The sequence below is a fragment of the Myotis brandtii genome, unplaced genomic scaffold (assembly GCF_000412655.1).
Source record: "Myotis brandtii unplaced genomic scaffold, ASM41265v1 scaffold454, whole genome shotgun sequence".
NCBI classification, from domain to species: Eukaryota; Metazoa; Chordata; class Mammalia; order Chiroptera; family Vespertilionidae; genus Myotis; species Myotis brandtii.
The window spans coordinates 2,203,388-2,225,049 of record NW_005367354.1 but is presented as its reverse complement, the minus strand read 5'-3'; the positions used below and the strand labels follow the sequence as shown (position 1 = coordinate 2,225,049).

The 21,662-nt window shown below is 36.3% G+C and overlaps 1 protein-coding gene across 10 annotated transcripts in view; it reads right to left on the bottom strand.

The window, feature by feature from the left end:
• ASXL2 (additional sex combs like transcriptional regulator 2) overlaps window positions 1-21,662 on the bottom strand; it is an 82,890-nt gene that overhangs the window by 32,433 nt on the left and 28,795 nt on the right. For 5 of the 10 annotated variants that reach the window (XM_005874900.2, XM_005874901.2, XM_014546660.1 and 2 more), the window contains 2 exons: window positions 14,498-14,606; window positions 9,543-9,690 (listed from right to left, as the gene is read on the bottom strand). In XM_005874900.2, coding sequence (XP_005874962.1) covers window positions 9,543-9,690; window positions 14,498-14,606 — 257 coding nt within the window. Of the gene's footprint in view, window positions 1-456; window positions 630-9,542; window positions 9,691-14,497; window positions 14,607-18,858; window positions 18,998-21,301; window positions 21,305-21,662 lie in introns of those variants that run through there. The other 5 variants (XM_014546657.1, XM_014546656.1, XM_014546658.1 and 2 more) reach the window with 3 other exon arrangements.

The window sequence follows — 21,662 nt, the reverse complement described above, 5'->3', positions numbered from 1 at the left end:
CCCCCCCAAACCCTCCCCAGGCTTCCCACTGTAGTTTGACAGTCTGTTCAATGTTGCTCTGTCTCTGCATCTACCCCTGTTCATCAGTCTATACTGGTCCCTATTATCTGTCCCAACCTCACTGGAGCAGTCCCAACCTAACTGGGGCCGTCTCAGCCTCACCGGGGCCGTCCCTACCTCACCGGGGCCGTTTCAACCTCACTGGGGCCGATTCAACCTCACCGGGGCCGTCCCGACCTCACCGGGGCCGTCTCAACCTCACTGGGGCCGTCCCGACCTCACTGGAGCCGTCCCGACCTCACCGGGGCCATCTTGACCTCACCAGGGCCATTCCGACCTCACCCGGGCCGTTTCGGCCTCACCGGGGCCGTCACAACCTATATTTCTTGATACTTGGAGTTTTTTCTTCTCTCCGTCACCAGTTCGAATGTTCTTCCTAATGGTGCCTGAAAGGACTGTGGAGACTGATTCATGGATCAGCTCACAGTTAAGTGAAGTACACATATTACTATTGTTATTATTATCATTAGCTACCTTATCTTTTGTATTACTAAAGAAATGCTTTGCTTTTTTTCACTCATTATGGGATTATTTCATTCAAATCTAAAACCAAACAAGAAATGATAGTTATTAAAGGCAAACTATTTAATGCCATTAAATATAACAGTTAAAGAAAATACACAGTTACATACAATACATAAATAAAATAAAACAATTGGATGAGAATCGGTTAATTGCGGAGTGGGTGACTGCTGTAATGGTTGAAACAATACTGAAGCCGCTTGCACCTCTCTTGTTTCCCCCTCTCTAGTTACTAGAAAGGGGAATTCACTAAATGTACTAGAGCAGTGATGGCGAACCTTTTGAGCTCGGCGTGTCAGCATTTTGAAAAATCCTAACTTAACTCTGGTGCCGTGTCACATATAGAAATTTTTTGATATTTGCAACCATAGTAAAACAAAGATTTATATTTTTGATATTTATTTTATATATTTAAATGCCATTTAACAAAGAAAAATCAACCAAAAAAATGAGTTCGCGTGTCACCTCTGACACGCGTCATAGGTTCGCCATCACTGTACTAGACTCTAGTACATTTCGTGAATTTAGAGCACTGTAAAGGCGAAAACTGTCATTCAGTCACAATATAAGAATTTCTTAGAATATTTTTTGTTTTATTATTATTTATTAGGATTAATAAAACATAAAAATGCAAATAATGTCCAAATTTTTCTACAGACCACCAAAATTTTCTCACGGACCACCAGTGGTCTGCAGACCACCGGTAGGCGACTGCTGATACAGTTTATATATTGAAAAAAAACTGCATACAGTAAGTGTGACATTTAAAAAAATCATTGTAATATATCACACAAAAATAAAGTTGGATAATTCTTGAGATGACTGAGCAACAAGAAAAAACCATAACCTCAGTGCATTTATACAACATCTTTATGGAGATGTAACTTATATACCATACAATTCATATATCTTCAGAGCTGTGCAACCATCACCACAATCAATTTTCATTACCCACTAAAAAATCCTGTATGAGTTAGCTGTCACTCCTTTTTCCCTAATCAATGTCTCTATTATTAAGCAATAACTAATCTACTTTCTGTCTCTATGTATTTGTCTATTCTGGACATTTCAAATAAATGAAATCATACAGTATGTGCTTTTTAGTGACTGGCTTTTTTCACTAGCATGTTTTGAAGGTTCATCCAGGTCAGAGCATGTATCAATCAATACTTCATTCCTTTTTATCTCTTGACACTATTCCAATTTACGCATATGCCCCATTTTTTTATTCATTAGCTGATGGTCATTTGGGTTATTTCCACTTTGGGGGCATTCTGAACAATTATATACAGAGTATTTGCGCCCTAGCCAGTTGCTCAGTGGATAGAGCGTCGGCCTATGGACTGAAGGGTCCCAGGTTCGATTCCGGTCAAGAGTATGTGCCTCGGTTGCATGCTCAGATGTCCCCCGCCCTGGTCAGGGTGCGTGGGGGAGGCAACCAAATCAATGTGTTTTTCTCACATGGATGTTTCTCTTTTTCTGTCTCTCCCCCTCCCTTCTACTCTCTCTAAAAATCAATGGAAAAATATCCTCAGGTGAGGATTAAAAAAAAAAAAAGAACATTCATTACTGGGATTTTGTGTTGGACATATGTTTTGAATTCTTCTGGGTTCATATATAAATTGTAACTTTATTTTTAACTTTTTGAGAAACTGCCAAATTGTTTACCAAAATGGACACACCATTTTAACAGTTCTACCAGAAAGAAATGTAGAATTTCTTCTAATTTCTCCACATCCTTGCCAACACTTGTTACTGTCTTTTTGATTTGACCAATTTTTTTAAAGGGACATAATGAAAATAAAGTTTAAAAGTATTAATATTTAACTACATTTATTTTGTTTTTAATGATTTGCATATATCTGAGACTATTCATTTCCTCACCTGCCTCAAAGCCCTTTCTAACAAACAAAACCACAAACATATCTCAAAGCCAACTGAACTAAAGCATAAATATTCCAGGACCCACCAGTGAAGTCAACTCAAGTATACATCAATGTGAGAGAGACACATCAATTGGTTGCCTCACACATGAACTCCAACTGGAGCCACGGATCAAACCTGCAACTCAGTTACCTGCCCTTGACCAGGAATCAAACCCATGACCCTGCACTGCACTAAATGATGCCCTAACTATTGAGCACACTAGCCAGGCCTAGAGTAGCACTTTGCATTCAAAATCTGCCTAAGTGTTTGATGCAAGAGGCCAAGCTTTTGCCTATCTCAGCTTTGGACGTATCTTCCTTACTAAGTTTAATATTTTTAGTTTTTTACTTAAAGTAAGAGATGTGAGACCCTTCACTTGAACACTTAAAGACCACTATAGGGTTATTAAGTGGCCTAATTACAATATTATTGTATCTCAGGGAATAGGGAGGCCAAAGGAGAGAAATAGAAATGAGAAATGGCCAATTGGTGGAGCCATTCATTTATTGGTGAAGTTCACCATCTTACATGGACACAGTTCATGGTGCCCCAAAACAATTACAATAATAACATTACAGATTACCATAACAAATATAGTAATAATGAAAAAGTCTGAAATATTGTGAGAATTACCAAAATGTGACACAGGAAGCAAATGCTGTTGGAAAAATGGTATTAACAGACATGCTCAACTCAGGGTTGTCACAAACGTTCACTTTGTAAAAAAACGCAGCATCTGTGAGGCGCAATAAAGTGAAGCGCAATAAAATGAGGTATGAGAGAATAGAATGGAAAAGAATTCTTTTGCCCTATATACCAATGGTTAGAAATAAACTGAACTAATATAAACTCTATTAGGTAGAAAAATAAATCAAAGCTAGTATATTAACTCAGATAGTAACTGGACAAGTGGATAAAGCCAATAGAAAAGACAAGAGGATAAAACCAACAGAAAAAGGCCTATAAACAAATATCTTTTTTAAAAAAATACACTTTTATTGATTTCAGAGAGAAAGAGAGAGGGAGAGATAGAAACATCAATGATGAGAGAGAATCATTGATCGGCTGCCTCCTGCATGCCGCAAACTAGGAATCAAGCCCGCAACCCAGGCATGTGCCCTGACCAGCAATAGAACCATGACCTCCTGATGCATAGGTTGACGCTCAACCACTGAGCCATGCTGGGCAGGCATTATAAACAAAAATCTTGTTCCTCTTATTATGTGGCTATGAAAATTTGAGTCAGCAGTGTTGCCATTCTCGGATCCATACTACATATCTTAATTTTCCTAAGAAATTACTTTATGTACACCTACAAACTATAAATAATGGAGACTAGCAATAAAGATTAACAGTCTGATCCCAACTTCTTTCCTCTTCTTTTTTCCCACAAATCCCCTCTTCCAGCCAAACTTTTATTCCTATGGTTTCTTGAAAACACTGTACACACACTTCCACCTTCTTGCCTTTACATATATTTTCTTTCCATATGTCTAGTCTTCAAGAGAAGTTATACTCTCAAGGGAAGAATATATTAAATCTTTCTATGTCTCATATAATACTAACCATGGTAAAGCTACTCTCTTTTCTAATTCTGTCCTAATATGATAAACATAAACACTTGCTACTTATTAAGTATTTGCTAATTATCTGCTTATTTCTATACCTCTAGATATGGGTGGAACCCACACCTTATTCGAATTGTTCTCCCAAATACCTGGCAAATGGTACATAATGGAAAAAGATTAAATGTAGCAAATAGTTTAAATAGAGACGTTTCTTTAGCTTTGCAAATAAAGAATGACCTAAACAATACTTCTCAAGATTATATTCCAATCTACTGGTTCTCCAATGTGAACTGCTCAGCATATTAAAAGCACTCATTTAAAAACATATTTAGAATCTGGTTAGAAACAACAATGTTTCATATAAACATATAGACACAACAACAGATCAACAAATTCTAGTCAAAAGATCAGCCATTACTTATTTGATTTAAAAACAAAACAAAAAATGTTACCCAAAAAATCAAAGAGCAACCTAGTGGAGAAAACTAAAGTGGTTTCAGAAAAACATTTAAAACTTGGTGTTCATTAAAGCCAGTTTTGCATAATTTACTAAAGTAGTTTCAGGTTGTTGAATATTTATGTACCACTCACTGAATATATGTGCAGAAGATACTGCTTTTCAGATATATTATAGCACTGAGAATTTCCCATTTCAATGGATGGTTATTATATTGAGTAACATCAACAGGATATGGACTATTCATACTAAATACATTTGAATTTAAAGCTTTAGTAAATAATCACTGACATTTTATTTTCTCCTAAAAACATTCAATGGGCCCCTCTGAAATATTAGATGGTATCAGAAATAATGAAGCAGTAATATAAAAATTAAAACTTAGCGTTATATAGATGAAGGATGAATGGTTAAAACAATTATAGCAAATGAAGTTTCCAAAATTGTTTTAATCTTCAAAAAGGTTAAATCCTTCTCTAGAGGGAAAGTTCTTATTTAGAGGGAAAGTTTTTATTTACAGGACAGTCTTTTTTAGGGGAATTTCATTTCCAGGAGAAGACTGTTACCGTTCTAAGCCCCTTCTTCCCACAGCAAGTGTAGTCTACTCCAAACTGGGCAGACTAGCTCCTCGTGATATTCAAACAGTCCCATAATCAAACATGGAGAGGCCATACCTGAATACCTTCCCTTGCTTCTGGGTACCCTAATTATCCAAGTCCTAATAGTGTAGCCATCTTTAATACATGACAGAGCTAAAACCTCCCAACTCAGCCACCAACCACTCCAGAAGAGAAAGAGAACATCTCTCCCAAAGGTCTCTCCCCACATAAGTTAACTTTGCCCAAAGGAGTTTTTCTCCCTAGTATCCTTTTTAAAGGAGATATTTCTATACATAATCATCCCCATTCAGCAACTTAACATATATATATAAATATAAATGTTAGAGGACAGGGAGGACTATGGTATTTCAACTAAAAACACAATATATAGCAAATTCCTGATTTAAAATAGTTCTGGACAAGCAGTAAAATTAACATTAGGTCATGCTCCTGGAAAGAACTAGTAATTTCTTGTAGGTGAAAAGATACATTTCACATTTAATGTTTTTCTTAAGACACTTTAAAAGCAGACTAAAATCTGAAAAACTTGTTTCTTTTAGAAGATAAAAAATATTTCTGCAGTTGCTTCATGCTGCAGTATTTATATTTTATTTTGGGGTAAAGGCATAGACTTACTTAGCTATGATCCTACCAAAAAAGCAACAGAAAAAGTTGATTTTAATCATTTTTCTGGAGTCATTCGACCTTACCTTGGCTTGGAATTTCATAAAGCTCTTCTCTGAACATTGTTTCCTGTCTGAAAATTAAGAACTAAATACTACAAGCTTCTAAGTTCTTCCACTTTACATGGAAATTAATAAACTAGTTTTAATATTGGGCTGAATTTCAAAGTTCTGTTCTCTATTCCTATTTGGCTGAAAGGTACAACTATATCAAGAGAGTTTCTATCAATTTTCAACTAGAAGTATCAGTTTTGCTGTCAGAGCTCTTTATTTTTGTACATAAAAGGAAGTGGGTTTTGATACTATCTCAATGTTCTTCCTGTCTTACAATGAATTTGAAATAAAGTGATGTCAGATTGAGAGGAAAAGCCCTAAATAAGAAAAAGGAATAGGCACAATTATTTTTCTTTACCTTTATTAATAACTGAAACTGATTTAGAGCTGCTCTGCTACATGCTGCTCCTATCACTGCTAACTACGTATTTTCCACTTTAATTTCACTGGACTACAAGAACATTCATATATATATATATAACATATACCTAAAATGTCCATATCTATACCATGTGTGACCCATTAATGAAAGATTAAATCATTCTTCACTATTGGTAGCCCAGCATTTATCCATTTCTTAAGAATATCAGAGCTGCTAGAGTAAACATGAATTCTATATGACATCATGTGTACCTCTCATCTCCACCTTCCAAACACCACATACGGCCCATTCTACTCTCATTTTAACACACTACCTACAATCAGAAAAGATCTTGATGGAACATTTCATTGTAGTGTAAACCAAGGATGAATATTCAATATTGTGGTAAGTTCTAGAAAAGGAATGAATCAAAGGCAGTTCAAAACAATTTATCTGAACCACAATTTTTATTTTGCTATTACCTTGCTGTTAGTATCTTCTATTATTACTGGAGGCCCAATGCATGAAATTCGTGCAAGAGTAGGCCTTCCTTCCCCTGGCTACCGTCATCGGCTTCCCTCTGGCACCTGGGACCCGGGCTTCCCTCACAGCCCAGCCTTCGTCCGGAAGGTCGTCCAGAAGGACGTCCAGTCTAATTAGCATATTACACTTTTATTATTATAGATGCTGAGTATTGGGCAAGGTTATGCTATTTTAATCTACCTCATAAGCTACTGACAATGGGGTTCTTTTGTTATTTCTTAGATCTTCCTGTATCATAATACATTTACCTTAAATTCTTAGAGACAACTTTTAACAACATTGTACAGCCACTATTTAAAACAGCTACTGTAGCATATGTGGCTAATGAAAAGTCAAGATTTCCAAGACCATGATTTTGTTTCCAGTTTATTAGTCTGACCTTTTTTTTTTTTAAATATATTTTATTGATTTTTCACAGAGGAAGGGAGAGGGATAGAGAGTTAGAAACATCGATGAGAGAGAAACATCGATTAGCTGCCTCCTGCACACCTCCCACTGGGGATGTGCCTGCAACCAAGGTACATGCCCTTGACCCGAATCGAACCTGGGACCCTTCAGTCTGCAGGCCGATGCTCTATCCACTGAGCCAAACCAGTCAGGGCAGTCTGGCTTTCTTTAATACTGCTTTCCCTGTTTCCAGCCACATCGAGACATTATGAATCTTGCTGTTTCTCTAGCCCAGTGACTGGCAAACCGCAGCTCGCGAGCCACATGCAGCTCTTTGGCCCCTTGAGTGTGGCTCTTCCACAAAAATACCACATGCGCGCGCGCACGTACAGTGAGATTGAAACTTCGTGGCCCATATGCAGAAGTCGGTTTTCGGCCTGGGCGAGTCTATTTTGAAGAAATGGCGTTAGAAGAAGTGGGGGGTGTCGGTCGGTCGGGCAACGGGAGACGCGGCGCAGGCGGGCTGCGGGATACGCAGCCGGGGAGGCATGCGCGATTCATGCAGAGTTGAGTGAGCCAGTCAGTCAGCAGTCTCATTGTGCAGTGGTTAGTGCTAGTCGGGTCCGCAAATCGCGCGCGGGTGACAAAAGTACCTACTCGAAGCATAAAGTTACCTGTATTTTTCCAACCAGCTGCAAATCCTACAGGTATTTTTGTCATCAATTTAAGAATTGTAATTCTTTTGTGTTGGTGGCTTTATTATTATAAAATGAAACATTTTTTTAGGTGCCCTGTTTGAGATGGCTACAAAGAAGAAGCAAAGAAAAACAGAAGACGAAAACCATGAATTTAAAAGTTGAATTTAAAGTTGAATGTACCTACCTATATAGTTTAAGTTTAAAAAATTTGGCTCTCAAAAGAAATTTCAATTGTTGTACTGTTGATATTTGGCTTTGTTGACTAATGAGTTTGCCGACCACTGCTCTAGCCTGATGACTTTGCTTGTTTCCTAATCTTATATCAACAATTTCTAAACTTAAAAAGTTGAAACTGGGGAGGCACAGAGGAGGGACAGAACTTTTAATACATTCAGCTCTACCCTTCCAAAAAAGGTCCTTAGTGCATAAGGAATATAGGCCTGGACTATACCTCCTTTCACTATTGACAGGGATTGCTTTAAAAATATGTATCAGAATATTAGTAACAGGTCCTGGCTTTGTCTGGCCTTTATTCCACTCATTCCCAAAATTTGAGGTCTGGGTTGTTGTTCAAGTGGTTGTGATCTTAAAAGCTAAAATCCTCACAATCCCAAATTTTCCCCAATTGCATGTGTCGTAACCATACCAGAGAACTCACATGATTCCACCAATTATCTCAATTCTCTCCAGGAGTAGCATACACATTAACTGAGATGAGGATAAATAAGACTTTTTCTGATACAGTTCTACATCAGTACTTCTAAAGGAACTTAAAATTAATGAGTCAAGTATTTCAAAAAACAAACTCTTAGTTTCTAGATCCAAAGACAGCTCACCTAAAACTTAAACCTAAGAGGAAAACTATTAGATTTCTATTTTGCTATGTAAAATCAGTCCAGAGTAAAAAAAGCCTTGTATCAGTCCTTAAAAAGGAATCACCATGGTTTGTTTAAAATCTGCCTTACCATGTATAGCTAAATTTATTAATATTTTGGTACAAAAACAATTTGCCCTCTTCAAGACTCTGACAAGAAGCTACAGATAATTAGCAAGAATAGGTAATAATATGTACCCTTAAATGGAAAATTCATGTCAGGGAAGCTGTAGCACAAGACACTGTTCCTTAAAGAAAATTTTTGGGTAAACTATGAAGCAGACATCAAGCAGGGGATGAGAGCAAAGGCTAGCACACTAAATTTAGTCTTTGCTAATAGAAATGAAAAGCATTCTTTTCCTAGTAAGGAGAGAGTTGTTAGAGTAATAAGTGTTCAAATTTTAGAAGAGAAGATTAATGGGGTAAATAAAATCAGAGTATCTGAAAACAGGCTATAGATGGCCAAGAGCTGAAAATAAACCCAGGTAAAAGCTAGAGCCGTAGTGTCCAATGTGGTAGCCACTAGCCATAAGTGGCTATTGAAATTTAAGTTAAAATAAAATTTAAAATTCAGTTCCTTGGTCACACTTGCCATATTTCAAGTGCTCAATAGACACATGTAGCTAGTGGCTACTTTGTTGCGTTGACAGCATGGATACAGAACACTTCCATGACAGAAGGAAATTCTATTGGACAGTACTGATCTAAAGGGTAAGGGAAGGAGACTAACAGATTGAGGGTCTGAAAAAAGAGGAACTACTAACAAGGCACTTATCCGACAGTACTTTCTAATCCATCAGGTGCATTTACCTTTCCTTTTCCACCTGTTCTTTTTCCCCTCCTTGTTGCTGCCATCACTGCTGCTGCTGCTGTTCTCAGAACTCTGGGAATCTGACTGACCATCACTGCTTTCTTCTGAACCTTCTGATAGCTCTTTCACCCCATCCGGCACATCTTTCTGCAAATGTAAGCATCCAATTAGGATTAATCATTACCAATTCAGCAAATAGAAATTAAATTAAGTCTTTGATACCCATTGTTGCAACTCAACTGGGTGGATTAATTTTTTTGTATTAAAGGATTCAACAGCAGAACCAATCATATTTTCTGAATCCCAGTCATCTCTTTTTTGGATCAAAGTAGCTAAATGTTTCAATCTATATCAAAAGGTAAAAATTTTACATGACAATCATATGTAGGCACAACACAGAGACTTAAATTAGACAAGAACTTCGTGTATGTGTGTGTGTGTATGTATGTGTGTGTGTGTGTATATATATATATATATATATACACATATATATATACATACATACATATATATATATATATCAGATAAATATAAGTTGAGGATTAAAAAAACCCTATATAATAAAAAATTTATAAAGCATGTGTGCATGCATCATCCATGTAATATATAATACATATATATATTACATATATATATATACATATATGTATATTTGTGTATATATTAGTACCATTATGTATTGTGAATTCAATCAAGAGTCTGGGTAGCAGGAGAGAGACCAAGATGGCGGCATAGGTAAACACCGCAGACTGCTGCCGCAAACAACCACTTCAAAAATACAACTAAAAGACGGAACGGACATCACCCAGAACCACAGGAAGGCTGGCTGAGGAGAGACTCTTCAACTAGAAGGAAAAATAACAGCACACCGAGGCTCAGAGGAGGCGCAGTGTGGAAAAAACTCAGGTGCGGAGGTGCGCGCGCAAAGCGGGCTGGTGGCTGAGAGCGCGGTTGTCGTTTTCGGTCAGGGGGGAGTCTCAGACTCTGAGCTCCAGATACGGGCGAATCGCTGGGGACTCGGACCCAAACGGGAGAAGCGGGAGTGTCTGGCATCAGTTGGAAGGCAGCTTTCCCTCCGAGGTTTGCAGCGGTTCCGGGGGTTCTGAGAAGCAGAGCCTCTGGGAACAGGACTGAGGGCACCATAACGGCTCCCTCCGCCCGCCCTGTTGAGCCCGCCCCGCCCAAGCCCTGCGCAGAGCCATTTGCCGGATAGCCTCAGGCAAAGGCTAGATTAGCACCTCCCCAGAGGACAGAAGTTTTCCGCGGCAGACACAGCTGATTCACACAGCCAGTCGGCCTGGTGGTCAAATCCCTCTAGTATTAACTACAACAATCAAGGCTCAACTAGAACAAGACTGCGCACAAAGACCACTAGGGGGTGCACCAAGAAAGCATAAAAAATGCGGAGACAAAAAAACATGACAGAAATGGAGGATATAGAGCTAAAAATCGCAATTTTGAGGGCTTGCAAAAATGTGCTAGAAGCTGTCAATAAACTTGAGGAGAGAGTCACGAAAACTAATGAGACCCTCGATGCTATGATAAAGAACCAACTAGAAATTAAGCATACACGGACTGAAATAAAGAATATTATACAGACACCCAATAGCAGACCAGAGGAGCGCAAGAATCAAGTCAAAGATTTGAAATGCGAAGAAGCAAAAAACACCCAACCGGAAAAGCAAAATGAAAAAAGAATCCGAAAATACGAAGATAGTGTAAGGAGCCTCTGGGACAGCTTCAAGCGTACCAACATCAGAATAATAGGGGTGCCAGAAGATGAGAGACAGCAAGATATTGAAAACCTATTTGAAGAAATAATGGCAGAAAACTTCCCCCACCTGGTGAAAGAAATGGACTTACAGGTCCAAGAAGCGCAGAGAACCCCAAACAAAAGGAATCCAAAGAGGACCACACCAAGACACATCATAATTAAAATGCCAAGAGCAAAAGACAAAGAGAGAATCTTAAAAGCAGCAAGAGAAAGAGACTCAATTACCTACAAGGGAATACCCATACGACTGTCAGCTGATTTCTCAACAGAAACTTTGCAGGCCAGAAGGGAATGGCAAGAAATATTCAAAGTGCTGAATACCAAGAACCTACAACCAAGAATACTTTATCCAGCAAAGCTATCATTCAGAATTGAAGGTCAGATAAAGAGCTTCACAGATAAGGAAAAGCTAAAGGAGTTCATCACCACTAAACCAGTATTATACGAAATGCTGAAAGGTATCCTTTAAGAAGAGGAAGAAGAAAAAGGTAAAGATACAAATTGTGAACAACAAACATGCATCTATCAACAAGTGAATCTAAGAATCAAGTGAATAAATAATCTGATGTAGGGGGTTGTGGGGGGGGGGAAAAAAAAGGAAAAAATGTAACCTGAAAAAAAAAAATTTAAAAAAAAAAAAAAAAAAAAAGAGTCTGGGTAGCAAAAGATAGTCCATTATTTGAATCTAATTTTTTCCCAAATATTGGTTAGTAACCATCAAGAATCAAATACAAAAGAAATCTTTATTTTTTTTAAAATCACATGAATCTTTGGTTTCTACACTGGATTGTGGAATGTTAGTCAGAAAGGACACCTGTGTCAGCACAGTATGTGAGAGATAATATAGGACAGTTGTAAGATCAACAACTAGGAACTTAAGACTTTCTGGGTTTGAATTCTGGCTTTATCTTCTCCTAACTGTGTATCCCTTCATCAAAATCTTAACCTCTCATGCTTCAGTTTCCCTGTCTATAAAAGAGGAATAACAGTACCTTCCTTAAAAGATCACTCTGAAATTAAATGAGTTCATAAATGAAAAATTGTGCCTGGCATATGATAAGAGCTCAGTAAATATCAGCTTTTATGAATTTATGTGGTACATAAAAATATACACATATAAATAACTAATGTTATTTCTAAGTTATAAAATTACATACAGGTGGTTCTTTTTCCTCTCAATATATTTTTTATTTTCCCATATAATTTATTTTTCTAATCAGATAAAAATAATTCTGACATGTAACCCACCTACCTACAATTGACACTTGAAAACTCTGATCTAGTAAAGAACTGCTCTTTTCCACTTATGTTTATATCCTAGTGCCATTTCTCAGGTTGTACACTTCGTTAGAATACACACCCCGTATTTTTCTATTCTTTCCTTCAAAATGCAGGACAAATTTTACAGTTGTCAGCCATACTTTTTGACCTACAGGTTCAGCAAGTATTTTGAATACAAATATAACTAACTTCTTTGCCTCCATCTCTTTCACTACTCTTGTATTTCAGGCCAATTATTTCTTTCAAACAACAATAACATATTTTTTACACATTTTCCTGCTTTACCCTTAAACATACCCTACCTAATTATCTTCCTAAATATGGATTTGATCATGCCATTGTCCTGAAAAAAACTCTGCCATCTTCTTAACACACATACTCACCTCTTCCCCACCCCCCTCAGGTTTTCAAGAGCCTCCAAAGTCTGATCATTACCTCACATTTACCCCACCCCTGACTCCTATCACTAGTCCACACACAGATTATGGCCTAACCACTCCAATTTACTCTACTTTCAAATCCATTCTGAATCCTTCTAGCTGTGCCTTTGCTTAAGCTATTCCCTTGTCCTGGAAGGCCCTCTTTACATTACTTATCTGCCAAAGTTCAACTCAAATCTTCTAAGTTTAAAAAACTAAACAAACCAACACACAAAAACTTTCTAGATTCCTTTATTCAAAATTAATCTTTCTCTATATCATCACAATACTTTATAGTACAGTATACTTTATGTCACAGTTAAATTTTGTCAATGTACAATTATTTCAATAACTATGTGAACATCAAGAGCTCAGGGATTACCATTTATCCTTCTTTATTGCCTCTACAATGTCCAGCATGGAGTACATTATTAACAATACGGAAAGTCTAGAACGCTAAAACCTAAAAGAAATGCAAACAACTCCATATGGTACTATAGCCCTGTAATCCCAGGAAGTTAACAAAGTGTATAAAAAGGAGGTATTATAGATAAATTAGATCTTTTCAATGTTAATCGGCGATGTACAACCACTGAGCATACTATGATTATAGCATAAAGTTTAAGAGGTAAGAGGTATACACACATGAGCCAAGCCAAACTAATTAAATAATTAAGCCAAATCAAAACTAACTGAAGTCTCCTGCTTTAGTTCCTGAGACTCTTTCCTCTCCAGACTTACAGCCTGCAGAGTGGAGTCATGTACAAAGAGCAAAGTGCCGGCTGAGAGCGAAGCCAAAATAAAGTGGAGAGACCTGATAACATCCCTGTTATCTATTGTTACCAATCCCTAATATCATTTGAGCTCCTGAATCAAGGCTGGGTTTCCCTAGAATTTTCAGTTATCTAAACTAATAAATTCTGTTTTACTCAAACTATTCTGTTTTACTCAAGCTCATTCAGAAAAGGACACCTATAGGTCAAGGTCCCTTCTCAAGTGTAAGAATTAAAAATTACTAAGCCCGCTATGGTAAAAAGAACATGGGCTTGGAAATTCAGTCAGATCTGGGTTCTGATTCTGATGGTATTTGGCCCACAAGAAAATCCCATCTTTTGAACTTTGGCTTTCTCCATTATAATAATAACCATAACTCTAAATTGTAATGGAGAATTAAATGGGAAGGTACTACAAAGCATCAAGGCTGTATCACTCATTATTCAAATGTGAGGCCCTTGAAAAAGTTTCTGAAAGACATTTTCATTTCATCCTTCCAAGATAATATTATCATAAACAATAAAAAATAAATTGATTTCTCTTCTCTGATCTACCTAGATGGTTACAGATTACTAAAAAGAAAATATTTTGAATACAGGGCCAAAAATATTACCTCTTCAAAAACAGAATTCTGTCCTCTATGACGCAAATATTTATATGTAGTCACTTCATGATTTACTTTTTAAATGACTCCAAAAATATTTACCTTCAAAGTATATACTCCCATTCTGCCTGGAACCTTATAGAAGATGCCCTCTTCACCTCGGGAGTTTGTGTGCAGCATTGCGTTCAGGCATGCAAGAGGGGAAGTCCCACTGCAAAAAAAACACAATGATTAGTTAGTGTCTATCTCTGAATATCCAATGTAACACAGACTTAAGGTAAAATTACCTGATCAACACTCATTTAACATAAACACATTTTATAAAACTATAGAAAGTCCATCAATCTACTGAGAGGCTAGAACAGAGAAAATGGATGTAGAGGCTCATTCTCATATTATCTAAACAAAAAATAATTCCTTACGTTTCTTAATCCTCATTAGTATCTAACATTTAAGCCAAGAAAAACTTACCTCATGAAAGTATCACAAATAATGTGTAAAGATTCTATTTCACTTAAAGTTTTGTCAATTATAACTCACTAAAGCTGAATTCTTTCTAAAAGACACTATTTCATTTAGCACAAACTCTACCATAACTGTTAAAAAGTAAAATAGAGGGGAGAAGAACACACACAGATTCAAATGAAAAATATTAATCTCCTTGCCAACTGCTTCACCAGACTAAATCTGAGCTGTGAAACAAACACATTTCCATGGTCTCCTGTATTTTTTTCCCAATATAATTGACAAATAGTTTCAGCTGTACAACATGATTCCATATATGTATATATTGTGCTGATCTCTTGTATTTGGACCTATTATGAGATCACTTAAAAGTAGGCTTTGGAATATTTCTCTTCTTTTTTTTTATAGGTATGTCTGAGAAATGTTTATTTCTTTTTCTTTCTGAAATTTATTTTTATTTATTTTATTTTTCCATCACCATTTATCCCCTCTATGCTCCCTTCCATCTCCACCTATACCCCCGCCCTTTGCAATCACCACTTGTGTCCATGTCCATGAGTTCTCTTTTTCTTTCTATTTTGCTGTCCCTCCACCACCACCAGAGTTGTCTGCTTGCTCTCTATGAGTCTGTTTCTATTTTGCTCGGTAGTTCAGTGTGTTAATTAAATTCTACATATGAGTGAAATCATATGGTACTTGTCTTTCTCTGACTGGCTTATTTCACTTAGCATAATGTTCTCCGGGTCCATCCATGCTGTCAAAAGGGTAAATTTTTTTTTTCTTTTTTCAACAGAGTAGTATTCCATTGTGTAAATGTACCCAGCTTTGTCATCCACTTATCTATTAATGGATACTTGGGCTGTTTCCAAATCTTGGCTATTGTAAATAACACTTCAATGAAAATAGGAGTACATAAATTCTTTCACATTAAGTGTTTGGGGTTTCTTTGGATAAATTCCCCCAAGTGGCATTGCTGGGTCTTAAGGCAGTTCCTTTATTTATTTATTTATTTATTTATATTTTTATTGACTTCAGAGAAGGAAGGGGGAGAGATAGAAATATCAATGATAAGAGAGAATAATTGATTGGCTACCTCCTGCACCTCCCCCACCCCCCCACACACACACCCTGGGGATGGAGCTGGCAATCTGGGCATGTGTCCTCACCAGGAATTGAACTGTAACCTCCTGTGGTTCATAGGTTGCCGCTCAACCACTGAGCCACACCTGGCCGGGCCCATTTTTAATTTTTTAAGGTAACTCCATACTGTTTTCCATAGTGGCTGCACCAATCTGTATTCCCACCAACAGTGCATAAGGATTCCCTTTTCTCCACATCCTCACCAACACTTCTTGTATGTTGACTTATTGATATCCATTCTGACAGGTGTGAGGTGATAGCTGATTGTGGTTTTAATTTGCATTTCTCTGATGATTACTGACGTTGAGCATCTTTTCATATGTCTATTGGCCATCAGTATGTCCCCTTTGGAGAACTATCTAATCAGGTCTTTTGCCCATTTTTTAATTGAGTTGTTTATTGTTGTTTTTGGTGTTGAGTTTTATAAGTTCTTTATAAATTTTGGATATTAACCCCTTCTCAGATGTATCATTGGTGAATATGTTCTCCCATTCAGTGGGTTGTCTTTTCATTTTGTTAATGGTTTCCTTTGCTGTGCTAAAAACTCTTTAGTTTGATGTAGTCCCATTTGTTTTTCTTTTTTTAATCCTCACCCCAAGATATTTTTCCATTGATTTTTTAGAGAGTGGTAGAGAGAGGGGAAAACAGAGAAATATTGATGTGAGAGAAACACATCAATTGGTTGCCTCCTGCATGAGCCCCGACTAGGGCTGGGAAGGAGCCTGCAACCAGGGCACGTGCCCCTGGACAAAAATCGAACCCGAGGCCCTTAGGTCCACAGGCTGATGCTCTATCCACTGAACCAAACCGGCGAGGGTCCATGTGTTTTTTCTTTTGTTTCCCTTGCCTCAAGAAATATATCAGAAAAAATATTGCTACGAGAAATGTCCCAGATTTTACTATGTTTTCTTTTAGGATTTTTATGATTTTGAGCCTAACATTTAAGTCTTTAATCCATTTTGAGTTTATTCTTGTGTGCAGTATAAGAAGAAAAAACTAAAAGACATCCAAATTGGAAAGGAGGAAATAAAACTGTCATTATTTGCAGATAACATGGTACTATACATAGAAAACCCGAAAGACTCCACCAAAAAACTTCTAGATTTAATAAATGAACTCAGAAAAGTAGCAGGGTGCAAAATTAACATCCAGAAATTGATGGCATTTTTATACACTAATAATGAACTCTCAGAAATAGAAACTAAAAACAAACAAACAAACAAAAATCCCATTTACCATTACAAGAACAAAAAGATACCTAGGAATAAACTTAACCAAGGAGGTAAAAGACCTGTACTTAGAAAACTACAGGATCGGACATTAAAAAAGAAATAGAAAATCCATCTGACAGCCCCCTTCAAACACTTTAAGACTCTTCATAAAACCCTGAAGTCTACTACTTTTCAAAATTTGGGCCTCTCATCACTGGCATTCCTTCCTGCAACCAATCTAAAGAAATTAATATAATGAACTTTTACAGTCCACCCTCATAATTCACCAGTGTCTTCTAATATTTATAACCCCCATTTCAAGCCTTTGATAAAGAACTTCATTGGTCTAACTTATTTAATCCTAGAGATACTTTCTCCTGCAATAGATTACCCTGCCTAATCTCTACTTTAATCCCAATCTCTTGTTCATTTTTTCTGTACTCCCTCCAATATAATAGCCTTGTCAAAACTAGACCTTCATTAGCTTCCCTATCTCTGACTGAACTGCTATACACTCTATATCCTTCAAAGCTTAATACCTTGAATTTCAATAGGGTTAAAGACTCAGACTTTCAAGAATAAAAGAAAAGTGGAGTCATCTAGTTCCCCTTACAGATGCTTGAATGCATTCTTTCAGGTCAACTTTAAATGTAAAAAAATAATAAACTTTTAAGTCTCTTTCACTCACATGATACTCTTACACATATACCTATACACACCCACCCGTTATCATTATCCACACACAAACTAAAAATTCAACACAGATAGCTTTAAAAGCTAGAACTGATTTTTATGGCACGCTTACCTGACAGCACACAGAACAAAACTGAACTCAACACACCCTTATGTTGGAAAATAGTGAGTTTAAGGATCACTAAATCAATAAATAGACTTAATAGGTTTTTGATTCACTAGAAATCTTTGTATTATTATAAACTCTTTCATTAAAACCTTTTCCTAGCTTTTCATTGATCTTACCACCTGCAATTCTTCTAAGAAGTCCATTTGGTTAACAACTAATCTACTTTTTAAAAAGAAATAACAAATATAGATTTTAAATTCAAAAAGTAGCATCTGACTCACCCTTACTTTAAAGAATTAGTTTCTTCAAACTGTTTTCGTCCATAAACATACCATGAAACAAATGATAGTGAAACCATTGGAGAGAGAGAAAAGGGTATGAAGGGAAATTTTCAACAGGCATTTTTGGAAAAGCCCAATTGGGACCCCACAATGAGAGGTCTGTATTAATAGACCAGTGAAACACAACAAATAAGAGAGCAATCTAGAAATAGCCTGGAGAGGGAAGTCATAAAAAGAAACCGAAAAAAAGTTCTTTGGAAAATTGCTTGTATATTCTCTCTGTCCTCTTAATACTTCACTGTAAATCTTCACTCATTCTTCCCATTATTGTCTTTTTTTCCACTGTTATTTTTTTAAAAGCATAGGTTGCCTACTACCAATAAGATGTGAGCAAAACTGTTTGGAAAGAAAAAAAGAGTCCAGTGATTATGTTTTATTTCAAAGTAAATATATGGAACAATAAGGTTCAATTTTTAGATAATCACAAACTCTAGTTTTAGAGAGTTTAGAGAACACCATAACTTTTCACCTGAAGTGAAATACAAAGCAGTTCAAGAACCTTACCCAATGTCCTGATCCTACTCAAAAGTGAGGCAACAGAAGCAGCACTTATGTTTCTGAGTCAGACAGATGAGGGTTCAAGTTTTATCTCTAACTGGTTATGCAATTCCTCACTGCTTCAACGTCTTTATGAAATAAAGACTTCAGATGGTTTCTTTAGGTTAAATAGATCACGTGCATAAAGTACCTGAATCCTACCTCAGTCCATAACCATTTCCATGATTAGTTCACTAACAGCATCTTGCATTACAATCTTATAAGAATCGTATAAGAATAAGACATAAAAAGAAAAAATAGACTTTAAGAGAAATATAATGCTCCTAAAAGGTCACCTTGTAACTACTGCATATAAAGAAATATTAACTGCCTGTATTCCAACTGATCAAGATGCTAACATTTCTTAACTGGATGGGTCAAGTTCCTAAAAACCACATGTCTCTGAACTAAAGAGGTGTAGACGGTTGTATATGAGGACACACTATTTGGGCTAAAAGAATTATTGGTGTGGAAAACAAAAATAAAATATGTGTCAATATAAGCTATGTACATAGTTCTGAAACAAAGAGCTAGAGAGAGAATAAAATTTAACAGATTTAAATACATTAAAAATTAAGACTTTGTTGAGATCTTATATCATTGCCCTATTTGGTATTTCTTGTTCATTTAGCAATAGTTTATACATCTAACAGCAAAGCTATTTATTCCAATTATGTTCTGTGTCTGAATAATAGCTGTCAGTCTTGACATAGCCACTTACGTCAATATTCAGAGCTTTTAAGGAGTCAATTGATCCTTTAATTTTACCAATTTCTAGCATTTTCCAACTCATAGAAGTAACTTAAGAGTTACAGTAAAGCTTATATAATTAAATGGCTTTGACTGAGGGAATTATCTTACCTCAAGCAGCAAAAATAAAGACTAAAATAGGAGAAGCAAGGTAACACCAGCAAGTGGGATGTGACCACAAGAAGCAGCCCAGCCCAGGAAGCCTCTTTGTCCTTGTGGACCTGGGACTACCAGCCCCCAAAATGCTAAGCAACCCAGCAGGGGTCCTGTCACAAGCACCTGACTCAGAAAGCCTCTCTGTTCCCATAGGCTGGAGACTCCCTTTTTCCCACATCTAGAGGCATAAGGCAGCCAACTCCGCCCCCTTCATTGCAAAGATCATTGGGAGCCTCTGTGTCACCAGATAAAACAAGACCACAGTCTACCTTAAGAGTCCAGGACTGACAAGGTAAACCTGAGCAGTGTGAATGCCTGCCTAAATAAAAGATTTATACTTAATAGGACCCAGCATCTCATAACACAATAGCTAAAATATCCAAGATTCAATAAAAATAATGGCCACCCATCATACTAAGAACCAGGGAAAATCACAGCCTAAATGAGAAAAGACAATCAACTGATGCCAACAGTGAGACAGATGTTGAGATTATAAGACAAGAATTTTAAAACAGCTGTCATAAAAATGTTTCCATAAACACTTATACATTCTCTTGAAACAAATTAAAAAACAGCAAATATAAGCAAAGAAATAGAAGCTATAAACAAATAGAATTATGGAACTGAAAAGTATAAGAAATGTAAAAACTTGCTAGATGAAAAAAAAAACACACAAAACTGGCTAGATGGGCTCAATAGTAGAATGGAGATAACAAAATAGAATCAATGACCTTGAGGACAGATCCATAAAATTTACCAGTGTGAACAACTGAGAGAAAGTAACACTGAAAAAAATGAACAGAAACTCAGGGAGTTGTTGGATAATAATAGATGATTCAAAGTTTATATCATCAGAGTCCGAGAAGGAAAGGAGAAAAAAGATTTAAAGAATTAATGGCTGAAAACTTCTTTTATTTAGTGAAAAAGTAACCTACATATTCAAGAAACTCAGGGAATCTAAATAGGATAAACTCAATAAAGTCCACACACCAAGACACATCATAATTACATTTCTAAACACTAAATAAAATTTTTTTTAAATTTTAAAAGTAGAAAGAAAAAAACACATTGCCTACAGGGAAACACTAATTCAAATGATGGCAAATTTCTCATCTGAAACCACAGAGACCATAAGGAAGTGGCATAACATTATATAAGTGCTGAACAAAAGCAAATGTTATCTCACACATTTCCAATATCATAAGTATTTTCATTAATCTGCAGGATACTAGGTATTCCAATGCTAGTAAATCAAATGATGATTTTAATAAAATTAAATATAAATTGAGTTGCTAAAATTATGACAAATAATGCTTGTAAACTGCAAGAACAAAAAAGTACATATAATAAAACATTTATATAGTAATATCACTCTAAATTTCTAGACTAATTATATCAATTTATAAAGTAAAAATCATGCATCCAAAGGTAAGTTCAATTAAACTTGTAAAAGAGTGCTTTATAGTTGTATAATAATTCTTTAGAATAAAATAATACTTCTTACCTTCTGGAGTTGGAATGCACCCCAAGAAAATGAAAGGAGGGAAAAAAAGAGCTTTTAATTTCTCTTTATAAAGCAACAATAAAGCCAAAATATAAACTCTCCCTTCCCCTCCCAGCATTGTCCATAATTTTTCAAATTAGCACCCTCCCCCAGCTCTGCTACATAAAACATTAATTTCTCCTTCAGAATTTACCTTAGGCCAAAATATCACTGTATCTAACAATATACAATTAAATTCAGCTATACAACCTACACCACTTCAGATAACAGTTGCAGTACTTTATTTGTGTGGCAGAATAAAACTATTACAATAATTTACACTTAAATGTGGGTACAATGAATATTCCCCATTCTTTAATAT